Source organism: Pipistrellus hanaki (assembly GCF_964339955.1).
Source record: "Pipistrellus hanaki genome assembly, chromosome: 2".
Classification (NCBI taxonomy): domain Eukaryota; kingdom Metazoa; phylum Chordata; class Mammalia; order Chiroptera; family Vespertilionidae; genus Pipistrellus; species Pipistrellus hanaki.
In genome coordinates, this window is record NC_140504.1 from 78,036,512 (window position 1) to 78,052,213 (window position 15,702).

At 43.3% G+C, this 15,702-nt stretch overlaps 1 protein-coding gene across 1 annotated transcript in view; it reads right to left on the reverse strand.

Moving 5' to 3' along the window:
• NSUN3 (NOP2/Sun RNA methyltransferase 3) overlaps positions 1-15,702 on the reverse strand; it is a 57,187-nt gene that overhangs the window by 18,743 nt on the left and 22,742 nt on the right. The window contains exons 4-5 of the mRNA XM_084875501.1: positions 15,368-15,522; positions 14,480-14,601 (exon numbers count right to left, since the gene is read on the reverse strand). Coding sequence (XP_084731627.1) covers positions 14,480-14,601; positions 15,368-15,522 — 277 coding nt within the window. The remainder of the gene's footprint in view (positions 1-14,479; positions 14,602-15,367; positions 15,523-15,702) is intronic.

Consider the following 15,702-nt stretch of genomic DNA (forward strand, 5'->3'; position numbering starts at 1 on the left):
TGCAACCGAGGTACAAACCCTTGACTGGAATCAAACCCGGGACCATTCAGTCCATAGGCTAACGCTCTATCCACTAAGCCAAACTGGCTAGGGCCCAATAGATATATTTTAATTACTATAAGATAACTTAACAAATGGTAAAACTACACCTTTAGCTAATTGTTATGAGCTCTACAAAGCTTTTATTTTTAAGTTGTTCCTTTTTTGCCTCACCTCACCCTAAATGTTTATTATTCTACGTCATATCTTTTTTCCCCTCTCAGTGTTTGAGATTTTTGTTTCATTTACTTTTTCTTACCATTCCATATAATTTTTTCTATGTTATATTGTTGGCTTCTAGTATTCCTTTCCAATTTTTCTATTTTTGTTCCTTTTCAGCAGTTTTAACTTTTCCACTGCTTGTTTCTCATCATTTCACTCATTTGATACATTTGTATCAGTTACTCTTCTTGCTGGTAAACAACAGTCTGGGCAAGGAAGCAAATAAAATATTCCTACCACTATTATACACTAAAATGAAAGAAAACATTATGGTGAAAAGTAGAAGTTAATGTATAATCTAATGGAGATTTAAAATTAAGTTTCAGGTACTATAAGTATATAAAAATATAAAAAAGATATTGTATTTCTGGGTTGATAGTTACCTAGTGCTAGAATCAGTTTTCGTGGGTTTTTGTTTTTTTGTTTGTGTTGTGTGTCTTTTCCTAATATATATATTTTTAATATATTTTATTGATTTTTCATAGAGAGGAAGGGAGAGAGATAGAGAGATAGAAACGTCGATGAGAGAGAAACATCGACCAGCTGCCTCTTGCACACCTCCTACAGGGGATGTGCCCGCAACCAACGTACATGCCCTTGACCGGAATCGAACCTGGGACCTTTCAGTCCACAAACTGACGCTCTAACGCTGAGCCAAACCGGTTTCGGCCTAATATATTTTCTTTATTGGTTTTAGAGAGAGAGGAAGGGAGAGGGAGAGAAAGAAGCATCAATGAGAAAGAAACATGGAATGGCTGCCTCCTGCAACCCGGGTATGTGCCCTGACAGGGAATCGATTCAGTGACCTCTTGGTAAATGGGTTGACGCTCAACCACTGAGCAACACTGACTGGGCCCTGTGTTTTAAAAGTATTTTACAAGCCTTGAAGGTACTCTTTACTGTGCTCACAGTAAGTTATCAAAATTCCAGATACCAGGGAGCATTAATCTTAATTCATTGATATTCTGCTTCCCAACAAATAAACTCACAAAAATCCTTTACATGTTTAAATGTTACTTCACATTGACATACATATTAAGAAATGATTCAAAAATATTTATTTCCATTTTAAAAAGGGAAAATGTTTTTCTAGATACTGAACTGTTTATTCTCAAATAAGTTCAGTAAATTTAAGAGAAACATGACTCCGTTTGCAATTTTCAGAGATACCATACCCAGCAGCTATTCCTTTGTCAACATAAGAAAAAAAAACAATGCTGATAATAATCTTTCTCCACTAGCAATAAGTTTTTACCTTGAAGAAGGGTATCTTTATGCAGTACTGCTAAAGCAGAATAATGACACTAGATATTTTTTTATACTGATTAAAAATGACAAGTTTTTGCATATTTTAATCAGTTTCTACTTGGAGATCTCTAGTTTAATACATCTTCACAACAGTTAATTACCTCATTAAGATGTCAGAGGAATGGCTGCTACAAGGGTGCAAGGTGCAACTTTTCCTTTCCCCCTGACATTTCAACAAGTTAACCATCTATACAATTCAACAAAGAAATCCCTGCTCAACACAGAAGCACGCCTGATAGACCCGTGCAGTTTAACATCTAGGCTAAGAGATGAGAAGGGAGGAACGTGCAGAGAGCCTGCAGAGGCAGCCCTGCAGCTGGGAGCTCGCGGCTCAGCTGGGAGCGGGGAGAAACCCAGTAGTAGAACAGAGAGCTGCAGAAGGGAGGGCAGGGGCAGCCTACAGCGTGAGTGGCAAGTGGAAGAGTGAACAATGTCCGAGTCAGCAGATGCCTGACAGAGCGTGGGCTTCTGCTGTGCAGCTCCCCATGGCCGGGCTGGGTGGTGGTGTTTCAGACAAAGAAATGGAACCACAGAGACCTGCTGCTGCTCAGACTCCCAAAACTCGCCTGCCATTGCCATTGTAGTCGGGTCCAGAAGCATGTTATCTGAAAACTAAGAGCTGTTACAATAGAACAGCTGTTTCCTCTGCAACTGATCTGCAGGAGGGTAGCTTGGGACAGGACTCCACGGAGGTCAGGGGTTGCCATTACCATGAGGGCGAAACAACCCCCATCCCCAAGGAGCAGGGCTGTACTGTCTTATGGAAGCCATGGAGGTTCGAGGCTGGGAGACCACATAGGTGAAAATCTTGTGATTCAGCACCATCTACTGGAAAAGAGTAGAAAGATCTCTTTAAAGATAGATGCAAAATCAGAGGACAGTAAATACCATGAAAGCCACAGAAATACCCAGAAAGCAGGCTGGAAAACATGGCAATATGTGATATAAATGACAAAGAATTCAAGATTACAGTTCTGAAAATGAGATGCAAGAAAATACTGACAGGCAATTCAGTGCACTCAGAAAACCAATCAATGAACAAAACAAGTACTTTACCTAGGAGAATGAAACTAAAAAAGAACCAATAAGAAATCCTGAAAATGAAGCATGCAATTAAGGAGATTAAGAGTAAAATACTGAGGATAGAAACAGAACCAACAAGATAGAGGAAAGAACTAGTGATATCTAAGATAGGAATCAAGAACTGATGCAGAGAGCCAACCTTGCATGGCTCAGTGGTTGACCATCAACCTATGAGCCAGAAGGTCACGGTTCAATTCCCAGTCATGGTACATGCCTGGGTTGTGGGATTAATCCCCAGTTGGGGGTGTTAAGAAGGTGGCTGATCAATGATTTTCTCTCACCAAAGGTTCTCTCCCTCTCCCTTCCTCTATGAAATCAATAAGAAAACACACACACACACACACACACACAATAGAGGCCAAGTGCATGGCTTTGTGCACAGGTGGGGTCCGGCTGGCCCATCGGGTCATGCCTGTTGGGAGGAGACAGCAGGAGGTTGGCCAGCTGGCCCATCCCTGATGGGGCCCAGATCAGGACCAGACCAGCAGTGGGCAATTGGCAGGCCCCGCTCCCAATTGAGGTAGGGGGGCTGATTGAAGGTGGAGCCAGCTATGGGGAGGGGCTATGTGCGGTGGGCTGACCAGACCCACCCCCAATTGGTGTGGTGGGGGCGATCAGGGGCAGAGCTGACTAGGGGGAGGTTCCCAAGGCCAATTGGGTAGTGGGGGCTGACCAGGGTGGGGCCAGTTGTGGGGAGGGATTTTGGGCTGGCTGGTCCTGCACCAGAACGGGGTGGGAGGGCCAATCGGGGGCCACCGGCCTGGGGGAGGGGCCATGGGTGGTTGGCTGTCAGGCCCTGCCCCTGATTGGAGTGGAGGGGTGGGGGCGCAATCAGGGGCAGAGCTGGCTGGGGGAGTGGCCTCAGGCCAATCGGAGGTGGGGACAAATGGGGGAGGGGCCGCAGGTGGTTGGCCTGCCAACCCTGCCCCTGATTTGGGTGAGGAGGCCGATCTGGGGTGAGGGTGGGCAGGGGGACTGCAGGAGGTTGGCTGGCTGGCCCCGCCAACTAATGGGGTACTAATGGGGTACGGGTGCGATCAGGGGCGGGGCCTGCCAGGTGGAGGGGCTGTGGGCCCATAGACATGGTGGGAGCCGATTCAGGGCAAGGCCAGCTGGGGGGAGGGACTGCAGGAGGTTGGTCGGCTGGCCTTGCCCCCTATTGGGGGGGGAGGGGCAGTTAGGGGTGGGGTTTCCCAGGAATAAGGGCCACAGGGGGGTTGGTCGGCCTCCCAGCTCTCAATCAGGGTGGGAGAGGCCGATCAGGGGTGGGGCCGGCTGGGGGAGGGTCTGTGGGAGGTTGGCCAGCTGGCCCCAGCCCTCCATTGGGCAGTTTGCAGGCTGCAGTAGATGTCATAGTGACCGGTCGTTCCAATCGTTCTGGTCACTGGCTTTTTATATATAATGATATCTCATATGATCTTAGCAATTGATGAAGAAAAAGCATTTGATAAGATACAACATCCATTTATGATTAAAACACTCAATAAAATAGTAATAGAAGGAATAATAAAGGCCAACTAACATCATACTTTACGGTGAAAAACTGAAAGTTTTTCCTCTAAGATCAGGAACACAAGGATGTCCATTATCACCAATATTATTCAATACCAGAGGCCCGGTGCATGAAATTCTTGCACCCTCTTGCAGTCTAGGACCCCTCAGAGGATGTCCACCTGCCAGCTTAGGCCCGATCCCCCTTGAGCAGTCTGGGACCCCTCGCTCCTTCCCGCCTGCCTGGAGTGGAGGTGGGAGCCTCTCCCGCCTCCACTGCTGCACTCACCAGTTGTAAGCCTGGCTTCTGGCTGAGTGGCACTCCCCCATGGGAGCACAATGACCACCAGGAGGGCAACTCCTGCTTTTTGAGTGTCTGCCCAATGGTTAGTGCACGTCATAGCGACTGGTTGTTCCGCCATTTGGTTGATTTGCATATTAGGGTTTTATTATATAAAGAACTCATAAAACTCAACACCAAACAAGCAACCTATTCAAAAAGTAGACCAAGGACCTGAAAATACACCTTTCCCAAGAAGACACAGGAACAGTAAATAGATATATAAAAAGATGTTCAACCTTATTAGCAATTAGGGGAATGCAAATCAAAACTACAATGAGATACCACCTTACCCCTAGAGTGCCCATTATCAACAAGACAGGCAATAACAAGTGTTAGAGAGGTTGTGGGGGAAAAAGGGATCCCGCATTCATTGCTGGTGGGACTGTACCCTGGTATAACCACTCTGGAAAACAGTGTGGCGATTCCTCAAAAAATTAAGAATAGAGTTCCATACGACCCAGCAATCCTTTTCCCGGGTATTTACCTGAAAAACTCGAAATCATGTATTTACAAAGATATATGTACCCCTATGTTCATTGCAGCATTATTCACAGTGGAACAACAGGGAAACAACCAAAGTGTCCCACAAAAATGAACTGGATAAAGAAGTGGTATATCTACACAATGAAATACTACTCAGCCATAAGAAAGAATGAAATAGCACCATTTACAACAACATGGATGGATCTTGAGGACATTATGCTAAGTGAATAAGTCACTCAGAAAAAGCTAAGAACCATATGATTTCGCTCATATATGGGATATAAAACTGAAACTCATGGACACAAACAGCAGTGGTGGTTGCCAGAGGGAAGAAGTAGCTAATGTAGTCAATGAATGGCCTGTTGTTATTATCTGACCAGTAGATGGAGATCAAATGGATAAAGTAACTATTCATTAGCATTAATGACCTCTTGTTTTCTTAGACCTACCTGAGCTCTGGTACAACAGGTCCTACCCCTTCATCCTCTTAATCATGATTCCATGCACAGGATATAATCATGTTCCTAGCAGCTGGCTAGATGAGATGATTGAGTTCCAAGATTTAGATGTGAGGCTGGAATAAGAGGTTTGCACTTGGGACTCTGATCCAAATCATGTTTTCAATTTAGCTTCATGAGAGGTACCTAGTGGGGTTTAGGGGTGAGCTAAAACAAAGGATTGGATTGTCAAATCAGATTCTCATGAACCAGAGATCTTAACTACTATCACGCTTAATTAATAATCTCAAGTATACAAGCAACAAAGTGTCACAAGAGAAACAGGGACATGCAATGTGGCTTCCTAAATCCTGTTTCTAGCTCAGAATGTTTTCTAATCAGTAATAATAGGTGAGCTCTCTAAGCAAAGTTCACTGATCACCTCACACATGGTAAGCATTTAGCTTGTCACCTCTCAAGAGTTGAATAGCTTATAGGATATCCTCCAAGAAGCCATGCCTCATAAATGTATAGATTCTAAGCCTTGTTTATCACAGGCAGTTCTAACCAAGGACATCCTCCTCAAAGCAAGCCATAAGCAAGCGGTTTACTCTTAGAGATTTCCTCTTAGTAAAATTCATTAGTCTATTTACCAAAGAAGTCAGTTATCAACATGTTTACCTACTTTCTTTCCATGGAGTGTCTCCCAGGAAATCAAAAGAGAAATGATCACAGGCCACCTGTTAACGCCTTCCGCAAAAAGTTATCAAGCTCTTGCTTGGATCATTAAAAAAAAACTCATGTTTTAATCTCCATTAAGACATGTTTTGCAATTATTTCTTATGTCATTGGGATACTATTATTAGAAAAAAGCAGTCTTTCATAGTCCTACCTGAATAAGAAAATGAAGTGATTTCATATGATGTCATTTCATAAGTATGATTTCAAAGACTACTTAATAATCAAATGTTCCTAATAAAATAAGTAGAAAAATATATCAAATTGTATGTCGCTATGATAACTATTTTATAAATACTATAATATATGCAAAGGAAATAAACAAAATTTGTGCACCAGGGGTGTGTCCCTCAGCCCAGCCCACACCCTCTCCAATCTGGGACGCCTTAGGGGACGTCCGACTGCCGGTTTAGGACCAATCTCACAGGGATCCCACAATTGGACATCCCTCTCACAATCTGGGACTGCTGGCTACCAACCACTTGCCTGCCTGCCCGCCTGATCATCCCCTAACCACTTCCCTGCCAGCCTGATCAATGCCTAACTGCTCCCCTGCCGGCCCAATTGCCCCCAACTGTCCCCCCCCTGCTGGCCCAATTGCCCCCAACTGCCCTCTCCTGTTGGCCCGGTCACCCCCAACTGCCCTCCCCTGCAGGCCCGGTTGCCCCCAACTGTCCTCCCCTGCTGGCCTGATCGCCCACAACTGCCCTACCCTGCTGGCTATCTTGTGGCAGCCATCTATGGCCACATGGGGTGGCCATCTTGTGCCAGGGTGTGAGGGTCAATTTGCATATTAACTCATTATTATATAGGATATTATATAATATTCATGCACTGGATGGGGGGTCCCTCAGCCCAGCCTGCCCCCTCTCACAGTCTGGGAGCCCTCAGGGGCGGGAGGTGACCTGGCGATCAGGGGAAGGCAATGCCTCCATCACACTTCTGCTGCTGCCACTGCCGGCAGCACAAGCCTCGGCCAGCCCTAGTTACCTGCACCTCAGCCAGCCCTGGGCAGCTGGGGGGCTGAGGAGACTGGGGGACTCCAGAGGCAGGCATGCAGGTGGGACTGGGCACCGCCATCTTGTGGCTGTGGACCCTGCTATCTTTGAGGGCATGACAGTCAATTAGCATATTCCCTCTTTATTAGGTAGGATTTATGTCAAACTGTTAATCTACATTTGATACATAGTTTTATGACAGAAAATACACATTATATCTATGGATGTCTCCTCAATCTTTCATAATTTCACTTAATGTGAAATATTTTGATCTGTATACTCTTACTGAAAAGAACTTTGCCCAAACAAATTACAGACTTCTAATTTTAGAATCTCTGATTCCTGAAACCTAGCTTAAAGAAAACAGAAGAAAAAAGAGGAGAAAGAAGAGAATTAGTAGTAGCAACAGTAGTAGTAGTATTAACAGTGGCTTGCCTTTGTTTTAGAGATTACAAACATAAAACTAAGCATAGGATGACAGTATGCAAGGTTAACTGAATTAGTTAACTTTAAAGAGAAAATATATACATATCTGAAACAGTGGTGGGAATATTCCATTCTAGTATAATTATATGTGAAAAGATTATTTTCCACTATGAACACATCAACGTTTTGGGTGCTGTGTTGATGAATGATGAAGGCCCATGCTCCACAGTCACTAGGTATCTCTTAACACAAGAGCATAACAGAAGCAATGTTGGTGCTGTTTTTTCAATGTTTCTTTTGAAATACAATTTTCACTGTCAAAGAACCACTTTTTAAAGTCTATCATATGGATGATTTATAGGAATTTTCAAATGTTACAAAATAATCTAAGCTTCCTTTTTCAATGAGTTCTCAAACTGGATTTTACTTATCAACTGATGAGAAAAGAAAACCCGAAGGGGTCAGTATTTTAAATGCGATTGACTTCCTCTGAGGAAATGGATGACATGATACATTACTGCAATAAGATACCTATATTTTTGTTATAAATCATACTCTTCAATTCATACTTTCCACCTAACAATCATGTAAATTTCTCTTGCAGAGAAATCATGGTCATTTTCTAAAAAGACTAGACAAAAAAAAAACAACCACACACACACACAAAAATAAATAAATGAAAATAAAAATAAAAGGACTAAACATATTTAGTCTTTACATTTTTAGCATATTTTTCCTCTGTTTCTCTTAATATATTTAAATTTAAAATGAGGCAGAAAATCCAATTATGTAGCATGTACATGTATAGTATGTAACAGAAATGGTCTCAGAAATTATTTTGAGAGATAATAATAATAAAGGTTTCAATTGGCACTCAATAATTAGAATTGGCTTCTCTTCAATTATTCCTTATATCCCTTCCTACATTCTTATCTTCTGAAAACGATTTGGAGGACAGATGTTTGAGAAAGTTGTATATAAATTTTTCTTCATGTTTCATCAAGTTAATAGAACATTCTAACTTTTCTAATTCTGTGTGGACAAATCAGAGAGTCCTTAATAAGTGTACAATGAGCTCATCTGCTTTGAGATCTTTCTCTTATCATCACTGTGCCTTCCAGGATGCTTTTCATGTTAAAATATCAGGTTAGACTATTATTTTCATGATTATATACATTCTATACATACATTAATTTTTAAAAGAATTTTTGAAAGACTATTACATATATTTTTCTATACCATATCCATTAACATTAGTCCTTTTAAAAAATTTAACATCAAGAAACTTCTAATAAATAAAGTATCTATTTTCATTTAAGTATCACATTCATAAAAATGTGTACAAGATTAATATTTGATTGCAGAATATAATGTTTTCATAAGCTAAAATTCTGAATGCTATGCAGGCTGCTTATCCTATATAATAAGGAGATAATATGCAAATTGACCATCATGCCCTCACAAGATGGCTGCCTACGACCAGGCCAGCAGGAGGATAGTGAGGGATGACCAAACAACTGAACAGTAGGCTGCATGGGGTGACCAGGCCGGTGGGGGGTTAGTGAGGGATGACCAAACAACTGAACAAGCAGGCTGTGTGGGGCGACCAGGCCGTCAGGGGGTCAGTTAGGGGCAACCAGGCCAGCAGGGGGGACAGTAAGAGGTGACCAGGCCGGCAGGGGGAGGCAGTTGGAGATGATTAGGCTGACAAGAAGGCAGTGAGAGGTGACCAGGCCAGTATGGGGAATATTAAGGGTGACCAGGCTAGCAGGAGGGGCAGTGACCAGACTGGTGGGGGGAGGGGGGCAATTATGAGCAACCAGACCAGCAGGTATGGGGCAGTTGGGGCAACCAGGCCAGCGGGAGGGGGGGCAGTTAGGAGCAACCAGGCCAGCGGGAGGGGGGGCAGTTAGGAGCAACCAGACTGGAAGGGAGGGGGCATTTGGGGCCAACCAGGCCAGCAGGGGAGGCAGTAAGGAGTGACCAAGCCAGCGCGGGGGGGGGGGGGGGGGGGGGAGGGGGGGGGGCAGACCAGACTGGTAGGGAGGGGCAGTTGGGGGCAACTTTGCCAGCAGCAGGGGGCAGGTAGTAGTGACCAGACTGGCAGAGGTGGCAGTTAGGGACAATCAGGCCAGCATGCAGAAGAAGTGAGGGGCAATCAGGCCAGCTGGGGGAGGGGGGGAGAAGAGAATTTAGGGGTAACCAGGCAGGCAGGTGAGCGATTGGGAGCCAGCAGTCCAGGATTGCAAGAGGGATGTCCAAGGAGTCCCCTATTGGAGAGAGTGCAGGGTGGGCTAAGTGGACCCCTCTCCCATGCATGAATTTTGTGCACCGGGCCTCTAGTTTACTACAAATATGAATGGTTTCTGATTAGGTAAATGATTATGTAGCCAAAGAGAGCATCAAGTACCTTTGAATATCACATCTGTCAGCAAACAAAAGCAGATACAATTTTAGGGCAATCAAAAAGTTTTCTTGCCGAAGCCAGTTTGGCTCAGTGGATAGAGTGTCAGCCGGTGGACTGAAGGGTCCCAGGTTCGATTCTGGTCAAGGGCACATACCTTGGTTGCGGGCACATCCCAGTGGGGAATGTGTAGGAGGCAGCTGGTCGATGTTTCTCTCTCATCAATGTTTCTAGCTCTCTATCTCTTTCCCATCCTCTCTGTAAAAAATCAATAAAATATATATTTTTTAAAAAAATAGTTTTCGTGCCTGACCAGAGTGGCTCAATGGTTGAGTTTCGACCTATGGACCAGGAGGTCATGGCCCAGTCAGGGCATGCCCCGTAGGAACCATGCAAGAGGCAGCCAATCTCTAATCATTGATGTTTCTATTTCTCTCTCTCCCTTTCCCTTCCTCTCTGAAATCAATTAAAAAAAAAAAAAAAAATATATATATATATATATATATATGAGTTTTCCATATTTGTCTCTCAAATATCCTTTCCATTTCTTTTCTCCCTCTGAGGGCCATCTTCTGTCAGCAATACCAGGTTAGGCAGTATTTACTTGCTAGCTTTCTAATTGTTCTTTGCAAATGCAAATGAGGATCCACTATCAATCGGAAAGAAAGAGAAACTTTTTTGTATGTGATACAGTGATAGACTCATCCCTGATGAGAAAAATATTATAGACTTTCTTTCTTCATTTTCTGGAGTCAGGAGATAAAAGAGAGATTGTGTCTGAAATTATTTTTGTCCCATTATCTTTTTAACCCCCAGATTTTTAGATTTCAGAGAATTAGAACCATTTTCTGTGCCTATAGCTGGGCTACCATTATAATCACACAGCCAAGGGGATCAAGAGTTCCAGTTGCTTCAAGTGGCTCCAAAACCTCACATAGACCAAGCATCAGAGTCAAGGAATATAGTTTTACTGCTCAAGGAAAGGATGGGTGAAGCCTGGAATGATGGTCTTTCTCCATCACATATGAATGACTCATGAAAACCTACACACATTGTGACTGAGATGTCAATTTTGTGCCCTGTGAATAAGCTATTAAAGTGATGTGGTGCTAAAGCCAATCCTTTGGGAAAGTAAGATAATAGGAGAGAGGAGAGGCCACCAAAAAAAAAAAAAAAAAAAAAAAAAAGCCGCAGTTGTTAGGACATAAGAAGGTGCCTATGTGAGCTTTACCTAAATGCAGGATCTTCGTAAAATATTATACGATGTTAAGGGAAATGTATTACATGGGAGAAAACTAAACTAAACTAAAACCATGCTTTGGTTAAGTTAGAGCAATACTAATCAAAATAAATTATGTGAATTGCTTTAAGCCTAATTACCATATAGCACAATAATGATCACATCATTATTTTTGTCAGATTAACTTTGCTCTAAATTTAATTACAGATGTGAATTCTAAATATTCAGCCCTTGTAATTTCGTGTTTTTAAAAAATTATTTATTGACCCTTTTCTACGTTCCAAACAACAAATCATATTGGGAATAAAAACCATTAGACAACCCCTGCTCCCATGGGGCTTACAGTCATGTTGAGGAGAGAGACAAGTACTGGGCAAATATCAAGCAGAGGAACTAACAATCAATACATTTTTAAGTAAAGTGAAAGATGGAAGGGGGAGATCAACCTCAGAACTAGGGAGTCAGAACCAGTAGCATTAATCAAGAGAAAGGAAGAGAGTGAGTTAGAAGAACTTTCAAGCAAAAGGAACAGGAAATGTACTAGCCTCAGAAATGAGATACTGTAAGGTGAGCGTGAGGAGCTGCACAGTTAGAATATAATGCAAGAGAGCCCTGAAACATGAGGTAAGTGAAATAAGAATGAACCGTATCCAAAAAAGACTTCAATATCATACTAAAGAATCTGACATCTTAATGGCAATGAGAAATTACTGCGGAATTTCAAAAAGGAAAATGGCAAGATCAGATCTACATTTCAAATCAGATTTGGCTTTATTATGGAGAGTGAAGGAGAGCTCACACCTGGAGCCAGTTGAAATAACTGAGGGGACACATGCTGGTAACTGAGATTAGGCTAATAAGGATGAAAAGAATTAGATGTGGAATAATACTGAGAAATATACAGGTACAACTAAAATGTCATGGTGACAGATTGCATATGAGAAAGGGGAGCTGGAGATGAACTTTGATTTGAGCAAATGCAAGGTGGCATGCATGGCAATTATTGAGATACTAGAGGGGAGAGTCCCTCAGCCCGGCCTGCACCCTCTGCAATCCGGAACCCCTAAGGGGATGTCTGACTGCCTCTGGCAATCTGGGACTACTGGCTCCTAACCGCTCTCCTGCCTACCTGATGGCCCCTAACCACCTCTGCCTGCCTGCTAATTGCCCCTAACTGCTCCGCTACTGGCCTGATCTACCTCACCCCACACCTAGGACCCAGGATTCCCTCCCTCTGGCTGGTCACGGTCACCCGGGACCCAGGCCAGCTTCGCTTGGACTGGCTGCAGCCACAGGGGATCATGGGCAGGCAGCTTTGCCTGGGCCACAGACACAGCCACTGGCACCTGGGACAGCGGGGCGGGCAGCTTGTCCTTCTCCCAGGCGGCAGTCTCAGCCGTTGGTGCCCGGGACTGTGGGGCAAGTGGCTTGTCCCTCTCCCGGGCTCCAGCCTGGCTGGTCCCCATTCCTTTCTCCCCAGTGTTGAGTGTCTGAGCCATTGTTGTGTGAGGGCATGATGACTATTTGCATATTAGCTCTTTATTATATAGGATTCTACCAGAGATGTCTATTTGGAAGTCCCTCAAAAATACATAACTCAGTTTGTCAAGAGAGAACTCATAACATCTAGTGATCTTCTGTCCCACCCATTAACAAAATAAAAAACAAAATAGAAACCCCACTAACCTATCTCTTCTCCTCTCTTCTATCCTATATACTAAAGAGCTAATATGCAAATGGTCATCACAACATCACGCCATTAACGGCTCAGACACTCAACACTGGGAGACGTGAATGGGAACCAGCCAGGCACAAATGAGCTTGCAAGAGAGGAATGGGGATCAGCCAGGCTGCAGCCCAGGAGAGGGACAAGCCACCCATTCCACAGTCCCAGATGCCAGTGGCTGCGGCTGCATCTGTGGCCCGGGAAAGGGACAAGCTGCATGCCCCACAGTCCCGGGCGCCTGCAGCTGTGGCCCAGGCAAAGCCACCTGTCCATGGTTCCCTGCAGTTGCAGCTAGTCTGGGCGAAGCCGGCCCAGGTCCTGGGTGCCTGTGGCCGGCCAGAGGGAGGGAAACCCGGGTCCTGGGTGCGGGGCAAGGCAGAGGTGGTTATGGGTGACCAGGCCAGCAGTGGAGCAGTTAGGGGTGATCAGGCCAGTAGGGAAGCAGTTAGGGGTGATCAGGCAGGCAGATAGAGGTGGCTAGGGGCGATCAGGCAAGTAGATGTGGTTAGGGGTGATCAGGCAGGCAGGCAGAGGGGTTAGGGGCAATCAGGCAGGTGAGCAGTTGGGAGCCAGCAGTCCCAGATTACGAGAGGCAGTCAGACATTCCCCGAGGGGTTTTGGATTAGAGAGGGTGCAGGTCAGGCTGAGGGGACCCCCCATGCACAAGTTTTGTGCACCGGGCCTCTAGTATCTTATATAATAAAGAGATAATATGCTAATTAGACCAGACAGTGGAACAACATTCCAGAAAGACCAGTGGGCAGGGCCACGGGCAGCCCAGGCGGTGAGGGGCAAGGCAGCTGGGGCTGCAGAGACCAACTCTTGCATGAATTTCATGCATCGAGCTTCTAGTCTCATAAAGTTCTGAGACAAAGGAGAAAGATCTGAGCTTAGACCTTTATTTGGGAGACAGTGTCTTATATCAGTTGAAGCCATCTGATAAATAGAAAAGAGCTCTACCTAACATCAGTTGCTTAAGGAAACCCAAAATTTGTAGGATAAGCTAATTAAGAGCAGATTAAGAATATAAATAGAAAGAAAACCAGGAAAACATATGATCCAAAGCTGCATTCTGGTTCAAATCCCGAAGAAAGAATAGGGTGATGAAACCTAGGCTTGGGATGATCCCAATAAGAAAAAAATTTAAACCATAGTAAAATCACTTGTGCCTTTTAAAAGACAGTGCACAGAAATACTGTATTTCATTAACAGGGCAGGGGCAGAAGGAACATTCCAGTATGAGAACTGAAAGGGAAGAGATTGAGAATTACCTGGGTCTTCGGAGGAATAAGATTGATAATTACCTGGGTGCAGCCTCTAAAGGAGTAAGATTGAGAATTAAGAGGATGCAGCCTTTGGAGGAATAAGATTGAAAATTATGTGGGTACAGTCTTTGGAAGAATAAGATTAAGAATTTTCTGGGTGTAGTCTTTGGACATCTACATAGGAAACCTATTTAGGGACTTCCTTGTGTCATGTTTTGTCACATCTATTTAAATTACATCAGAACCAAAATACATATTTGCATTACCAGCCCTTACCTTAAGAGTTCTATCTGTAGAACTGGCAACTTTCTTCTTTGGCTTATCCTACAGGCTGCCTTCTGAGAGTCAGAAGAGAACAACCAACTTCGGTCATTTGAACATGGAGCATCAACTAACACCTAGGGAAAAAGAGGAAACATAATGTAAATATGTGCTGAAAATACAACCTCAGACACAAAGTATATAGGGAAGCTCTGTAAAACATAACCAAAAATAGCAAATAAAGACATTTCTTTTAAAGCCAAAAATATACCATCATAATTCTTCTTTATGACATTTCTTTACTAATACTTTACACAAAATTTCCTGTGCACTTTCAATGTTTGGGTTTTTGGAGGAGAGAGAGAGTGGGAATGGGGGAGAGGGGAGACTAAAAATCTATTAATGTCCCCTAATATTTCATATTCTTAACACTATAGCAAAATACTTTATAAAAGTGACTCATTTTAAACAGATATTATATTTCTGCATTCTCAGCATTTATTTTTAGGAACTAATATTTCAATTTCTGTTTACTGAAATGCTCTTTTTCTTCAACTATCATACTCTAATATGAAATGTTACCAAATCAGAGCAATACAACGCACATGTTTGTGTACTCACACAAGTAATATCTGATCTTTCCTAAATATCTTTGAGGTACCTGGAAATAAAAATCATTCTATAATCTCCAATCCCAATGTTACTGCTTCCTTTGAACCATGCTGACCATCAAATGAAAACTACTTCCAGGCTCACTTTATCAGAATTTCCCAGGGTACTAAGAAACTGTACCAGGCTCTGTCTGGAAACAGATGGAAAACAAAACAAAACACACACAAAAAACCCACAACACAACAGTGGTATCACGGGGAGTCCATCAGTTTGTCACAATGTCAAAAGTACCTTGTCAAACTTTTCAGGCTGGGCATCTCCCATTTCTCTGCCATCCAATTCAGACACTTTAATTACATTTTCCAAAGACTCTGGGATGAAAGATTCTAACGTCTGCCTCAGCCACCTCAATCTCAGACTATCATATTCATTGCAATGAAGATAACCTAAAGATAAAGAATTTAAAAGTTTTAAAATGAATGCAATGGAAATGTTAAACTTCTACTTTTGGTTGACTAAATTTAAAAAGAAATAAATTTATTGTATTTATGCAGAAATAGGGCTCAAAGGTAAATATTATTCTTATTCTGAAAAAAAAACAAAACACAGACACTCACACACACTAC